Source organism: Brachyhypopomus gauderio, chromosome 6 (genome assembly GCF_052324685.1).
Source record: "Brachyhypopomus gauderio isolate BG-103 chromosome 6, BGAUD_0.2, whole genome shotgun sequence".
NCBI classification, from domain to species: Eukaryota; Metazoa; Chordata; class Actinopteri; order Gymnotiformes; family Hypopomidae; genus Brachyhypopomus; species Brachyhypopomus gauderio.
In genome coordinates, this window is record NC_135216.1 from 24,484,734 (window position 1) to 24,499,864 (window position 15,131).

Genomic DNA, 15,131 nt, shown 5'->3' on the forward strand with positions numbered 1-15,131 from the left:
AAATATGTTGTGTGAAGGAAATCCATATTAATAATGTTTTTGTGGTTGTTTCTTTCCAGCTAATTACATATCAAAACTGATGGCTTCATCATTCTTTTGAAGTATAATGGTGTCAAATTGAAAAGTCATTTCTATCAAGCTCACACCTACACGGAGAAATAGGGTTGTGAGACCAAAGGTCATTGAAATATATATATTTTTTCAATATGAACAGTACATTAAGATAATTTCTAGGTCCTCCTGATGAATTGGTTTTGTCAAATCATGACAGTATGATGAAATACCATGACTAATAATCAGCGCAAAGACTGCAGGCCTTTGTAATGTTGTATGTGGGAGAATTGGAATCATTGTGTTCATGCCCTTGCAAGCCATTTAGTTTGTTGTTGTTATTGTTGTTGTTGTTGTTGTTGTTGTTGTTGTGTGTGTGTGTGTGTGTGTGTGTGTGTGTGTGTGTGTGTGCTTATGGGATGAGGATTGAGGGTTGGTCTTTGACAGGGCCCATACTGACCTAATCAGTGAGGCAGTTTTCTATATCACAAGTCACACACTCCTGCTCAGAGCCATATTGATTTGACCAAGGCAACGCCTCGAGAGCTGAGTTAGGATCAGACACAGGGCCTGTAGCCTGTCCTTGGCTTGGCTGAACCACGGCAGGAATGTTCACTTCATGCAACCATATAAGAGAATGCAAGCATTACAGTGATAGATTATGATGAGTGACATCCTCAGCCAGTCCAGGTTTAAATCCCACACTCGTGTTTTTGACATGCTCTTTGAAACAGCCTCTTGATGATAGGGAGAATGTCATGCAAACAGCACACCTGCGCACCATGTCACCTCTGCAGCGAACGTGTCTGGGACGTCGACCCTGAGAGAGACGACTGCACAATATTAAGCAGTATAAACACTGGTCACAGGAAACACGACGAACCTGCAGTTCAGTTCCATTCGTGATGGTGTATTTATAGACCATGCACACCACGTAGCATTTCTAAAGCCATCAGACGCCACCGCTTCAGGGCTGAGGCCATCTCCAACGGATGGGGTACGTGTCTCGCGGCCATTATGCAGAAAACAAAAAAAGCTAGGTGTTCTTTGGATAAGGTGACTTCGTCGTTCTCGTCAAGCTCCGACGTTCCGCGGTTGCTTTTGCTTTTTTATTCAGCACCTCTCACGCTGTGGCCTCGTTCTGCGTCTGTTCGTGAGCTCAGGATTGGCACAGGGGGCTGCAATGGAGCCTCTGAGCCTCATCCTGATTGGGCCTGCCGCAGATTTCAGGAATTTGCAGCATCTGTTATGTGCTTGACTATAATTCCAAATAATTCACAGGGCTGTTCTCAATCAGAAGCTCCACATATCAACATTGCAGTAGAATCTTAACCCCTCCTATGCTACATACACACAAGTATGCATGAGCAAACGCACACACACACACTGATGAAGCACTATGTCAGGCTTGGCAATCTCCCTTTTGTGCCACCTCAATACACAGTACATTAAACACTTACACACTGGTTCCCACATAATTAGCTACTTAGTATGCAAATCACTATAACAAAGGATGACCTTTTATATGCAGGAATGTAAATGACTTGTTTACAGATTAAGAAAGAAATTATTTATACGTACAGGGGCCAGCTTTTCTCCCCAAATACACAGCCTATACCATGTAAATCACACGCTATCACAAAAGAATAAGTGAAGTGTATAATACGCAAGCAACTGCCAGTTTGGTGACTCATAATAATGTCAAGATTTTCTGAAGAATGACTGGCTTTCTTATCAGCTGCCCGTAATGTATTTTATTATATTCCAGTCAGAAGAAACAAACATGTCATTTCCACTGGAATTTTTAGCCTATTACTGAGTACTGATTACACCTTGAGCCCTGGAAACGATTTACAATCCAGAAACCCCATGGAGAATGAAGTGTGTCCTTTAGCTTAAAATTAACAGCCATTTTAACCATATGGAGCAAGTCCTGACCAAACGCACACAGAGTTCCATGGAAAGGACAGAATGCCACTGCTGAATGAGCATAATTGTTGGTTGGATATTCATGAGCTGTACATTAGACTGGGCTTTCACTGATTGTACACCACTTTGTCATCTGACTGGGTCATTACCATGGACACTGGTGACAGAAGTCCATTTAACAGCAAAGGACGCTGTCTGTCATGAGGGCAGTTGACAATCTTAAGACTTCCCAGCCCCAAGGAGCGATTTTCAGAGGAAAGGAGGTTGCCTGTATGACAACTGCTAATGGTCAGGCATTTGCTCTCCAAGGCATTGTGCTCAAGGACACGAGCCAGCGTGTTCAGAAAGGCGGCGTTTTGCGTGACAGCGTGGCAACATGGGTTGTCACTGGTGATCTTTCTCGCTTAACAAGGAGCAGAAGCAGGGCCAAAGCTGCAGAACGTAGACATTCACAGCTTTGCCCATATTTTTAGCAGTTGTATTTGTGCCTGCACATGCCACAGCGGAGATGGAGACCTGCTCAAGATGCAGTTGGTGCTGGTGTTTTCATAATACTCTAAAACTGGGAGGGTTGGAACGTTTATGAATTTTTAAGAATACTCAGCTTGAGGTTCAAACGTGACAATTTCTGACTATTGTGACATCAGGAGAGTGTCAAATATTCAAAAGGATCTGGAAAGAAGACTTAGTGATATGTTGTTGAATAAGATAACGTAGCAATTTGTGTCTTTTTAATTATTTTTTTGCATTTAAAACGAATAACGAATAAGCAAATATAACAGGAATTCCATTGCGCGCTCCACCTGGTCACAACGTAAAACCCTGACCGGGTGTGGCGCGCCATGTTCCAAAAGCTAACCTCTCCTAACAAGACACGAAGTCTATTTCAAAATCCCGTCACATTGTAGACACCTGAGAAAAGGGACTTGACAAACTGGTTAATATATGGTGACCGCGCTGCTTTGGCTGTTGTATGAGCTGAAACGTTTGTTTTAGCCATGCACAATAATGACCCGGTTCATCAAGCAGATGTTCAAATATTCTAAGCAACTGTGAGTTATGAAAGCACACTAAAGCGGGAATGAATGTTTCCTGGAAAACAGAAGAATTCTTTCAGGCTGAGCTCGGAATACGTATTGCACTCTCATGGGTGTAACTTGACACATAGCAGCAAATTAGAGGGTGTCGAGTCAACCGGTAGCGCGTGCGGAGTGGCTGCACGCGTTCATTCTTTTTATTTTAGCGCGCGCCGCCGCGAGCGACTAGACTTGGGCGAACCCCTCCCTTTCTCATTCGCAGTCGCTCCCCTGACGCTGTCCTCGTACATCAACAAACAGTTTCAAATATGTGAAAACCAATGGGCCTCACGCTGAAATCAGGATAAGAGCGGCGTTTCCAAAGGGTCTCGTTTGCATAATTTTCTTAAGATGTCAACGAGCTGGACGTGGCGATTGATTGCTGTTTTATTGCAGGTAAGGAAACGCACGTCGCCTGTTGCTCTGGCGTCCGTGTGCTTGCTTCATGCGTCTGATTGTATCGCATTGTGCATTTACATGCATTTCCAGGTAACGCTGCTTGCGACGAGCGTGTTAGTCAGATGGATATTTAAAATAACAGTGAAATCGTTTTATTCGTGTGCGTCAGCAGGGAGGCGAAGACATTACTAACAAAATGCATTTCCACCCGACTTAATCGGCAGTGGTTTTCGTTTGTAATGAGTGAGTAGCTTGACTGGATTTGGAGAGTGGCACAGGAAAACTCATTTTGAATTGAATTAATTAGCATTTATCGGTCTAGTTCAGCAGCTCATTGGTTTGGAGAGTTTACCATATACCGGTCGGGGTTACTAGTTTTGAAGGAATTCATAAAGCAGTGGAATAATTGAAAATGTATATCAGTAGCCTATATATATGGTTGGGCAGATGCGCCTGTCTCCACGTACAGTCGTTACGCCCCGGATACCGGAGAGCTTCGGTAACCCAATGAAGTTCACCTTGGTTACGAATGACCGCAGTTAGAATGCTTGAGTCAGGTGTTTTGAAAGGAAAAAAACCGCTTTGGTATTTATGCTGCAGCTTTTTGACGTAATCTATAAAAAATATGTCAATAGGAATGTGATAAAATTGCTGCGTTTAATTATGTACCTTCGGGATCCCGTTACACGTTAAAAAGCATGAAATTGTTCTTCTTTCTCTTCCGATGGTTTTCTGCCTTTACTGCCTCACTGGAGCCATTATAGGATATGTCTTAGTGCCCAAAATCAAGTTTAAGTTTATTTTATAATAACTAACTCTAATCTCAAAGCAATGAGGTAAGGCTCATTTGATGGATCATACATTGTAAAACTCGGCAGTCTAATAATCTTCCGTTTGAATTTAAGTTCTAGGCATTTCCAAGACCATTTATTTATGTAGAATGTTGAGAGTGTGATGTTTTCACCCAGGTGGTAAAATGTTGTATTTTGGACCTTCTAAGGGCCTTGAAGAAGTAATTTATTACAAATTATATCGGATGGAGGTGATTAATACCTATGCTAGACCATCCTGTTTGGTTTGGCTATAGTGCACATAGGAGACTCACGTGATACTGCAGGAGTCATGGAAACACTTTCATGTTTCATAAGTCAGTTAATGATAAAATTCTGCCCCACAATCCTCTCGTTACATCACGTGATTTCAGTGAAAGACAAAGGCAACTGTTTGCCCCTAATTATGAACCACTTGACACAAAACTATAAAAATGGCAGATCACTTTAGTCTCTATTCAGAGTTGGGGTAGAGTGGCATTGAGTGGGTGATCACCTCCACGTACGGAAACCACTCAAGTTAGACTTAGAAGGAAAAGCGATGCAAAAAAAGGTGATGTCCCTCAGAAGACAGGATATCATCAGCTTTTACCTGCAGTGAGTCTGCATAAACATCACTTTCACCTTGCCCATATCAACAAAAGAAAAAGAAAAAGCAATCTCTGCACTTGTGCTATAATGACAGAACACTCAGGTAAAGTGCCCCAAGCTTCACTTTCCAGTTTTCTTCCGAGTCGATCCAGAGCCCGTGTGCAAAATAGGCCTGGTTAATGCATCAGGTAAATGTGATCATTGTGTTTTTCATCTATGGTGTCCTTTGTGTTAACATATTTCATGTGACCAAGAGTTATTTGACTGTATTCATCTCAAAGATGATGACACACACACATCACAGTGCAGTCTCAGCAAAGTAAGCCATCTTGCCCTGGCTAACGAGCTGGAGTCATACAGTGTGTCCCTTAGCTGGTGCCTTCATATTTAGGGAATAGCAGAATCACATCTAAATTAATAATTGGAAATAAGACACTTGGAGTAGTTATATTGCCCCTGTGGTGACGTGTGCTTCCTAACATTACTAACAATGCATCAACATCGTAAGAGCCCATTTTAGAGTTTACTGGGGGCTACATTACAGAACTAATATGTTACTATATGAATATGAGGCAGAGGCTCTAGTCTTCATCTTCTCCAGTAAGGGATCTGTTGCCCTGGGTTTGATAGCCAGTACAGATGCAGTCCAAGCAGCCAAATCCAAGCAGGAGTCACAGCAGGCTGTGTGTGTTCAAACAGGGTACCAGCTGAGCAAATAACACCATATCAGCCTGGGACCCAGGGCGAGTTGGCCTGTGGGGGCCTCTCTTTCTCTCTCTCTCTCTCTCTCTCTCTCTGTCTCACACACAAACACATACGGCATACACTCATAAGCACACACAACACAGATCCTCTCTACAAGACATATTGTGTGTGTACACTGACAAACACATACAGGCAACACTGGGCTATTTTAATGTGAAAACAAAGCTGAGCCCAAACAGATGTGATGGCAGGATGATTTCAGCCAGTCCAAGTCGCATTTAGACACAGCCGTAAGTCAGAAACATCGTTTCATGTGTGAGGATCTGTCCTATGTTGAGTAGCCTATGTATAGCTGGCATTAATTTGACACTTCATGATTGATGGATTTCTTTACATCAAGTACATTCTGTTCAGGACTGTTACTACTTATCTCAAGGCTGCAAAATCGTAGCTCAGGAAACGGTATCGTAGATTGATAAGAGATCAAGAGAACTATTAGTGTTAGCAGTGTCCATAGACTAAAGGCAGCAGACATGTGATAGACCTATGAAGGGATTTGATAGGCCCCCTTTTGGTTTAAAATCTGATCATTCAAATAATGCTCTGCTTTTGTAGGAAAATGGCTTTTTTTTGGTCCGTCCCCTTTCACAATAGTCTCAATACTAGTGCTATTTATTTCTATCTGACCGTTTTCTCTCAGAGTCTGATTTACCAAAGGCAGGTATAAACCTTTCAGTTCATTACCCGTTGAAACTGCGTTGGTGGAATAATATCTAAAGGTCATTTCCATTTCTTAGAGTCGACTCCGTCTTCGTGGCTATCACTAATTTGTCATGATGTGATGTAAGCTGCATTATAGGAGAAATCAAACCATTTCCTGTAATAGGGCCAGGATAGAATGTGTGAGTGGTGGACCCCGTCAGCTTTAGGGAAGAGGCTACAGAAGTGAACTATTTTGAATTTGAATCAAATGTCCATTTTGAGGCATAGAAGGGCAGAGCTCTAGAGTTGGACTGCTTCCTGTTGATGTACTCAAGATGCTCTTTGTGATGTTAAAATGTTTTATAGAAAATACTTAGGCCAAGGATGGAGTCCACTGCTGAGGTATTTAATCTGGACGATCTAGTGTCTGCAGGTTTTTATTCTATTACTGCACAGTTCCTCTAACCAAGAGTGGATCCTTATTAACCAATCAGATGATTCTCTTTGAGGTTTGCCCAAAACCCTGTAGACAGTGTTCCCTGGTGTACTCAATCAACCGGATTTGTTCCAACCGTGCACCATAGCGACTTCAAGCAGGTAGCGCGGCTCCATCCGTCCAAGGCTGCTTGAAATCAACCGGTGATGGGCAAACACGTGCGCACTAGTGCCTCCTGGTGGACTCACTCTGTCACGGGGGCTTTAGGGTGCAAATGTCAAGTGTTGCTGAGTGGCATTAGTAGCCTACAGCATCACTGTCCGAAATACGCTGAGATTTAACAGTGGGTTGAAATTATAGGCTTATTCCAAGTGTTTTAAATCTAGGTGATTACCCATTGATGTACCATTGATGTAATTTTATGTTGCCTCATTAGCGCATATTTACATCTATCAAAGTATTTAACGTGTTGTCTAGAAATGAAGTGGTTTGAGTGTGAGGCATTTGATGTTTCCATCTACTTAGAGTTGTGATGTAATCAAAATACTCAGCAAACGTCAAAACATAATGTGTTATTTTTAGAATCATTTTACTTCTTGTGATGGAATTGGTTTATTAGCACTGCTCTCCGGGCAATCATTAAACACAACACAACCATCTCACTACTCAGGAAGCCTTAAAGTCTGGTGTGAGCGAGTGTTTAAAGTGGTAAACAGCTCACACGTTCGCCTGTCCACGTCCACGTGCACGTCCTACTGAAACGAGCAAGATGAATTTATAGCTATTTATTCTTTCACAGTGTTTTGAGGCCGCTGTTCTGGAACGTGTCATTCATTTCTTCCCTCAGATAAGGAGGGAGGAATCTGATCTTGGCCTATACCTCGTGCCAAGTGTGTTGTTTCCAAACTCACCATGGGGATGGCGAACGTATGAGATGTATTTATATGCAACGAGTGCCTTCGTGTCTGCTTGCCTGTGGCAGTAGCATGGCTTCACCCGCCTGTCTCCTGCATCCACCGCTCTGTCATAAGTAACCAAGATGATGCAAGGAGTCTGGTACGGGGAGCCTGGAATATCATGCTTCATGTGATTTGGGGTTCAGTGACAGTTAACTGTCAGAAATTTCACTCATACTCCATCAGTGTAATAGATGTTCACTTGGTCAGGATGCTGGAACGTCAGGTTTTCATGTCTTGTAACTCATTTTCATGGTCATCTACAACTGACGATAAGATTTTCTAAAGTACTAGATGATGTCCTTCAAGTGTGTTTCTCTCTCATTTTTACATATCTATTTCATTAGCACCTGGAAATCTAATTATTGGTAGAGCTGTTAGTTTTAGATTTGCTAATCCTTAATGCAATTTTGGCCTTGGTAATGTTGATATCACAGAACTGCAACAAGGGTATGAGGGTTTGTTTTGTGTGTGTTATGAGGATTGTGATTTGTTCAGATGATAAATCACTGCATTCTCCTGGTCCAAATCAGTAATAATTTAGAAATTTGTAAATCCCTTTGGTCAGATTATGCAGGACAGGTCTTAAATCAGGTGGCGTCAGCATGTTTTTATACATTGTAGAGCATTTCACATGTAGCGGCATAATCATAATGTGGTATTTCTTGTTCACACTGTACAGCCCTAATTAATGGTGTGAATAAAACCTGATTGACATGACTTGTGTAAACAGGTTCCATTTTGTTTCGCACGCACAGGCCTGAGTGGAGGATGTGAGCAGCACGCGGCTTTTCTGCGGAGGATCCGGGGCTCCGGGCAGCCGGCGCAGGGCCGGCTAGAGCGGCCCGTGCTGCGGGCGGCGGGATTATGCTGACGGCTGTCCAGCATGACTCCCCTGGACCTGTGGCTGTCGCGATCCATTCCCATGTGCCTCCTGCTCCAGAGCCTGGTGCTCATGGCCCTCTGCTTCCCCTCAGCCAGCATGTGCCCGAAGGGCTGCGTGTGCCAGCGGGCCGACCACCCCCCGCACGGCCTCAACGTCACGTGCAGCCTGTCGCGCCTGCGTGAGATCCCGCCCGACCTGCCGTCGGACGCGGCGCTTCTGCAGCTGGACCGCAACCACATCCAGGCGGTGCCGGACCGGGCCTTCCAGGGCCTGCGCGCGCTCCGGCGCCTCAACCTGTCGCACAACGCCGTGGAGACGCTGGGCGAGGGGGCCTTCGTCGGGCTGGAGGCGTCGCTGGAGGTGCTGGACCTGTCGCACAACCGCATCGTCAGCGTGCACAAGGACGCCTTCGCACGGCTGAAGGCGCGCGTGCTGGTGCACGACAACCCGTGGCACTGCGACTGCGCGCTGCAGCAGGCGCTGGGCGGCATGGCCCACAACCACGAGGCGGCGGCCCGCGTGCTGTGCCGCAGCTCGGAGCTCCGCGACCAGGAGGGCCGGCCGTTCCTCGCCGTGGACACGGACCTGTGCAACCTGGCGCACCGCACCACCGACTACGCCATGCTGGTGACCATGTTCGGCTGGTTCGCCATGGTCATCTCCTACGTGGTGTACTACGTGAGGCAGAACCAGGAGGACGCCCGGCGCCATCTGGAGTACCTCAAGTCGCTGCCCAGCAAGCCCAGGAAGCCCGACGAGCCCGAGGACATCACCACCGTTGTGTGATGACGGGGGTGAGAGGGCGGGGCTGCGTCACCAACGTCTTGTGATGACGGGGGTGAGGGGGCGGGGGCCAAATCACCACCGTCTTGTGATGATGGGGTGAAGGGGGCAGGGCCAAATCACCACCGCCTTGTGATGACAGGAGTGAGGGGGGCGGGGCCAAATCACCACCGTCTCGTCTTGTGATGATGGGGTGAAGGGGATGGGCGGGGCCACGCTTGAGGCGACCAATGTTTACGCCACAAACGCCTTGATTGAGAAAAGATTTACTTACACATATATGAAGGGATGGATTTCTGAGAGCAATTTCAGTCTTACTAAAGCTAAGACACTGACCATAGATGTAGTCGAAAACTCAACCCGTGTCTTCTCCCAGTTGTGCATTACTGTTACATAGTATTTAGGTCAATTTGTATTACTATTCCTGACCGTGTCCATAAGAGATTCTTTAAAATGTGACTTCAAAAGTGGCATTAGTACGATAATCACTAGGTCTTTTAAAGGGAGACAGTGTAAGTGTTGTGCTTCAGACACACTGGAACAATAACTTTTATGTTCCACCAGTTAAAATGCAATCAATAGTCCATTACATAAACTACCCATGTCTATAAACAGTTGCTAAATACATTTCTGACCAATACAGGTATTTTTGGGACTTCAAATCTCAGGTGTAAATGTTGATACAGATTTCAATGACTTGTAAACCTTGCCCCCACCCTCCCCACCCCTCTCCCCAAAAAAAACGTTTTCTCCTAAATTTTATAAGATACTAGCTAACTTATTGAGTGGCCTCTTCATGAAGTCATTTACACGATATTGTTCAGACTGTGATGTCTAAAATGCATGTCTGAAATCATTTGATTACCTTTAAACTCCATAGATTTTATTAGCCAATTGATAATCATGTAAGAAAGGGCGTGGTCATAGTGCTTATTAACACAAATGGGACGTTTCTTCCGACATTTCTGAAAAACAACCTTGATCTTTGGACATTTGTTTCCCTAGTCTCTGTTACCTCATTGTTGTTAATCTGTGGGTGTTGGATTGTGTAGCGCTAAAATGTCAGTGTGTCTATTTCTGTGTGATCCAGAGAGCAGTAGCACCAGGAGCATAGTCAATATTTCCATCCGCTTGATATCACCAAGCAGTTCATCTCATTATTTTCACAACTCTCCGACTGCTGTAACATCTCTCATGTGTAACAGCTGCATATTAACCGCCAATGTCATTAGTGAAGCGGATGAACTGACTGACGTCTTTCCTGCCAAGGGAGTTTCATAGCGAAGTCGTGTTCCTGGGCCCCGCTCCGGTTCCGTCTCCAACATTCACATTATTGAGGCGGGGGTTAGATCTGGCCACCCTGCTGCACCCTGCGGGCGGAGCGCGTATGGCGGAGCGCCCGGTCCTTTCCGCAACGTCTCACGGCGCGCACGATAAACATGGCGGCTGTCAGTTTCCCGCCACCCCTTCGGTCCAACAAAGCATGCGGCAACCGTCGATAAAGACGACAGTAATGGAGAAGGACAGTACGGAGGGAGAGCTGGCAGTGCGTGAAGGGCGTTAGAAATGGGGGGGGGGGGGGGGGGGGGGGTCTGATTTAAGAATTGCAACGGGGTGTTTTGGGACATGAAGAGGAACAGGCAAAGTTTGTTCTGTGCTCTCACGCTCTTCCTCTGGCCTCGGCAACGAGGCGCTTCTCAACATAGCTTTATAATTACAGCTCCCACTAAGGTTGGTTTGAAAGAATGGGCCTTTTGTGGCAGTGTGCGTCTCTTTTGGCCGTAGTTATCCCCGCTGTAAACGACAGTCTCGTTTAAGTGAGAAGGTGCGACCGGCGGAAATCCCTTTAAAGCGTCGTCGTTGAATGTACAGTAGAGGTGTAGTCCGTTGCCTTGTCTTGCGAGAAGCGGCCCCACACGCACCGTGTAGCGCTCGGGAGGGGGGGGGGGGGGAGGGGGGGAGGGGGGAGGGATGCGGCGCGCGCATCGCGCGAGCCACAATGAAGCACGGTGCAGCCAAGGACTCGGATTTTTTTATAAGTGCCTGAAATAACTCGCCTTTCAATAACCCTTTCTGTCAGCTGCGCGTTATTTCACGTTATTCTCCGCTAATCCACGCGTGTCCTGCCTGAGAGATGCTCTATTCTTCCAAACCGTTTTCTACAGAAAGACCCAGAGATTAAGAGAAACCCGTAAGAAACGTTAAGCCTGGAGTGGCATTGAGGGGCCGATGGCTTCGCTTCCACTGCAGTTGTGTAAGGACAAAAGAAAGCGTGTAATTAAATGGCAGCGTAATTTTCTTCCATTCCTGTTTACACTTGTCATCATTGTTCTACCCAACATACATAAAATTGTTTGTTGCAAAAAAAAAAAAGTATCTGATTTTGAAGACCTAACACTGAATACCACTAAAGGTAGGCTACATCCCGGTTTAAGCGCATGTAGAGGACAAAATGAAATAAAAGGCATTGACCCTGGTTGTGTGCAAATGGTCTCAAGTTCATGTTGTGATGTGTTCATCAGGGTTTCATGAATCAAAAAAGAAAAAAAATACTGTTATTATGGTTGTGTTCTGTTTCAACAAATGCGTGCGTTCATACCGATATGTGGCAAGTTAAAGTAATGATTTTTTTAAAGCACGTAGTGCTGGGATGAAGAGGAAGAGGATTGCTGATCTCGCAAACAAGTGTTTACTTTTATGAAACAATTACCATCCACATCCATGTGTCAAAATTAACATTTTTTAACGGGGGCCCTCTGATACCACAGAGCTAGATAATGAATATGGATGAATATGGGCTGAACGCTTACATGAAGCCAGTCCAAACTGAATCGCAACGAAGGCAATTGCGTTTGAAGTGAGGAAAGGTCTTGTCAACAGGTCACTAAAAGCGCCAATATGGTCGTATATCAATGCAATTATAGCTACTTCATATTGTCTGTCTGTCTCTGTCGCTCTTTCCCTGTCTGTCTCTCTCTCTGTCTGTCTCTCCTCTCTCTGTCAGTGTTTGAAGCTTGGATGCACAATAATGAATTTCAGCTGAATTATAGAGTACTGTAGCTCTAAAATTAGGCACGAGATTGGATGAATCAAATATTTGAGTCTATTTTAATGCCTGATCAGGCAGTACCATATCATACCTCATGGTCAGTGTCCAGATAGGATAGATTCTGATCTACAAATAGCACTAGTTATTTGGTTTACCATTAGGCCAAAGCTGCACTACAGGTCTCCAGAGTGAGTTCTAAAATAGTTTTTCGACACTAACTTGTGCAGCTTTAATGTCACAGCTTTGAACGTTGTCGTGTGCGTATTCCTGAAGTGTGCATGGGTGCTTCAGCAATGGCACGTGATTCATCGCCTTGAGTTTCATCTCAGCCTTGATGTCCTGCTTCTGTTTCATTGCAGTAATTACCAGATGTTCTGTTGGTGAGGAGATCCCACTGGGCATGTGGGTTCTGTCCATTTCTACAAAAGAAACGGACCATCAATCAGCCCCCTTATTTGAGAGGCGTTTGAAATTCAAATAATTCTCGAAGACGAATTACATAGGCTGTGAAAAGAACTGTCAAAAAGTTATTAAAAAGTCCAGTTTCGTACAGCCGTATGTGAAGGACGTTTTGAATTACCTGCAAATGCCTTGTGGCAAAGGAACTAATTGTTTCAATGTAATTTACAAGCATTAGATTGCCCAGCACTGACCAACCTTGGTAATTGCTAAAGGATAATTGGACCTTGTCTCCAGATCGCCTTATGTTGATCCAAATTATTAAAGTGCAGTTTAATTATGCTGCCCAGGCCATTTTAGCCCTGTGATAGAAAACACCATTCTTCTCATATTGGAGAAAAATATTACTTGCAGAATACAAGGACCAATTCTGGCCAAACTCCTTCGTCTACAGGGCCTCCACAGAAGTGCTCCTTTCAGAGTAATGGAAGTCACAGAGAAATGGGGCACCCACGTTTGCAGTTATACCACTATTTCAGTATGTCTAAATTCATCCTTAGATTTTTTTTTCTCTCCATGCTGTACTTAAAAAATATCTAGAACACATATTAGCTGTATGAAAGAAACAGCACAATGACGTGTAATGCTGTGGAATGAACCCTTAATCCACGCATGCAGCGCCAGAACAGTGCAGAATCCACCCTGCCGCCTGCACACACCGGGCACATATTGCTTTATTAGCTGAATGGAGGTGCAAGAGGGTTCCCCGTTTTGGAAGTGACGTGCAATTTTGCAGGCCTGGTTATTACGATCCTTCTCTGCCTGATAAATGGAGCTGTTGCTCCAGCTCATTATTGAACAGAGTTTAAATAAAGTAGATTAATATTGCGTATAAAAGGAAAGGTGGGAGTATCACAGACCCATGGCAATGCATGAATGATTGAGTGAAATTTAAAATGCCAAAATCCATCATTCTGAAATTTGGAAATGTTAATTATATTATTAAGTAATTAATCTCAGATAATTTAAAGAGGAAAAAAAAAGCACTGGCCTGGTCTGAAAACAGGGGTAGGTGCCCACATGACAAAACAAACCCTGTGTTTATGCACAAAGGTAGAAATTCTGAACGATTAGTGAATCAATAAGCATTTTTGGGGGGAAGTATGTGTTTTACCCATGGTTCCCAGAAACCGTTGTGATGTGTGTGGCTCTGTGGCTGCAAGTCAACATTTTATTAGCATCTTCTGTGCTAGAGCAAGACAATCCCAACCTATCACATCATGGGGCACAACCCACTGGTAGGGGGAATCACTGTATTATTATTCATAAAAATTGATTTCAATTAAATGTCTGTGATCAGCTAGTCTTTTCTAATTGTCTAATTTCCTTCACAGGAGAGCTTCTTTCTTCTCCATTCATAGTCTGAAGAAATGGCAGCTGTCAGCTCTGGGCTTCAACACATTAGACCCTCAACCTCACAGCCACGCCCTGCCTGGGTGTCCTGTCTAACCTATTGGAAGGGAATAGCATTCCTAGATCTACTCCCACTTGACGGGATTCCTGACACAACTCCCCGCCGGTCTTGTTTATCCTGAGCTTGCCGAATGTCTGCTCTCCTCCCCTCGTTCAGCCTCGCAGCGAGACTTCTGCCCAGTGCAGTTTTAGCCACGCGCGTCCATCGCCGCCCAAGACGCAGCCACACTGTGTATCATCAGACGTAATGATGGATAATGATAGTGTCATAAGGTGCGAGAAACCGCTGCGGTGTTTCTTGGATGACTAACGCTACTTTGTGTGGGGGGGGGGGGGGGGGGGGGTGTAGGGCAGAGGAGCACGCTAGGCATGAATATAAATGTCACAGATAAAAGAGCCTGCAGCCAGATTCAACGAGGCCTGCTTTCCTAGCGCTGACTGTTGCTCACCTCCGGTTCAGGGAGTAGGGGGATTCCGTCACCACTTCGCAGTGCGCCGGGGATTTGAATCAAGTGCGCGATTCAGCCATGGCTTCTGGCGATAGATGCACCCCGCCACTGTACTGAGTTGTTGAGGGGCTCTGCTTTTGCGCTCTCTGCGTTTTTCCGGGTCTCTCAGCAGTGTGGACCACCATCATCTTCACAAACTTTAATGGGCCATGGAAGGTCCATTATCAACTTGAAACAAAAGGCTTCGTCCTCTTGTTCTGAGCAGACGAAATAATCCCGTGTGCAGTATCTCCCTCAGATCTCTGAGGCAAATACATTGTCAGAGCCTGCAAGATGTGCACAATTGGAATATTCTATTAGAATGTAATTAAAATGTAAAGACGAAGAAATTGCATTAGCTGGGGTGAAATATCATGT

At 44.9% G+C, this 15,131-nt stretch overlaps 1 protein-coding gene across 1 annotated transcript; it reads left to right on the top strand.

Moving 5' to 3' along the window:
* The first annotated feature begins 2,274 nt into the window (after nt 1-2,274).
* lrrc3b (leucine rich repeat containing 3B) lies at nt 2,275-14,560 on the top strand. Its single transcript, XM_077009855.1, has 3 exons — nt 2,275-3,452; nt 8,434-9,355; nt 14,187-14,560. Exon 2 carries the CDS (start codon nt 8,562-8,564, stop codon nt 9,345-9,347), a length of 786 nt encoding a protein of 261 aa, XP_076865970.1. The 5' UTR covers nt 2,275-3,452; nt 8,434-8,561; the 3' UTR covers nt 9,348-9,355; nt 14,187-14,560.
* The last annotated feature ends 571 nt before the right edge of the window (nt 14,561-15,131 follow it).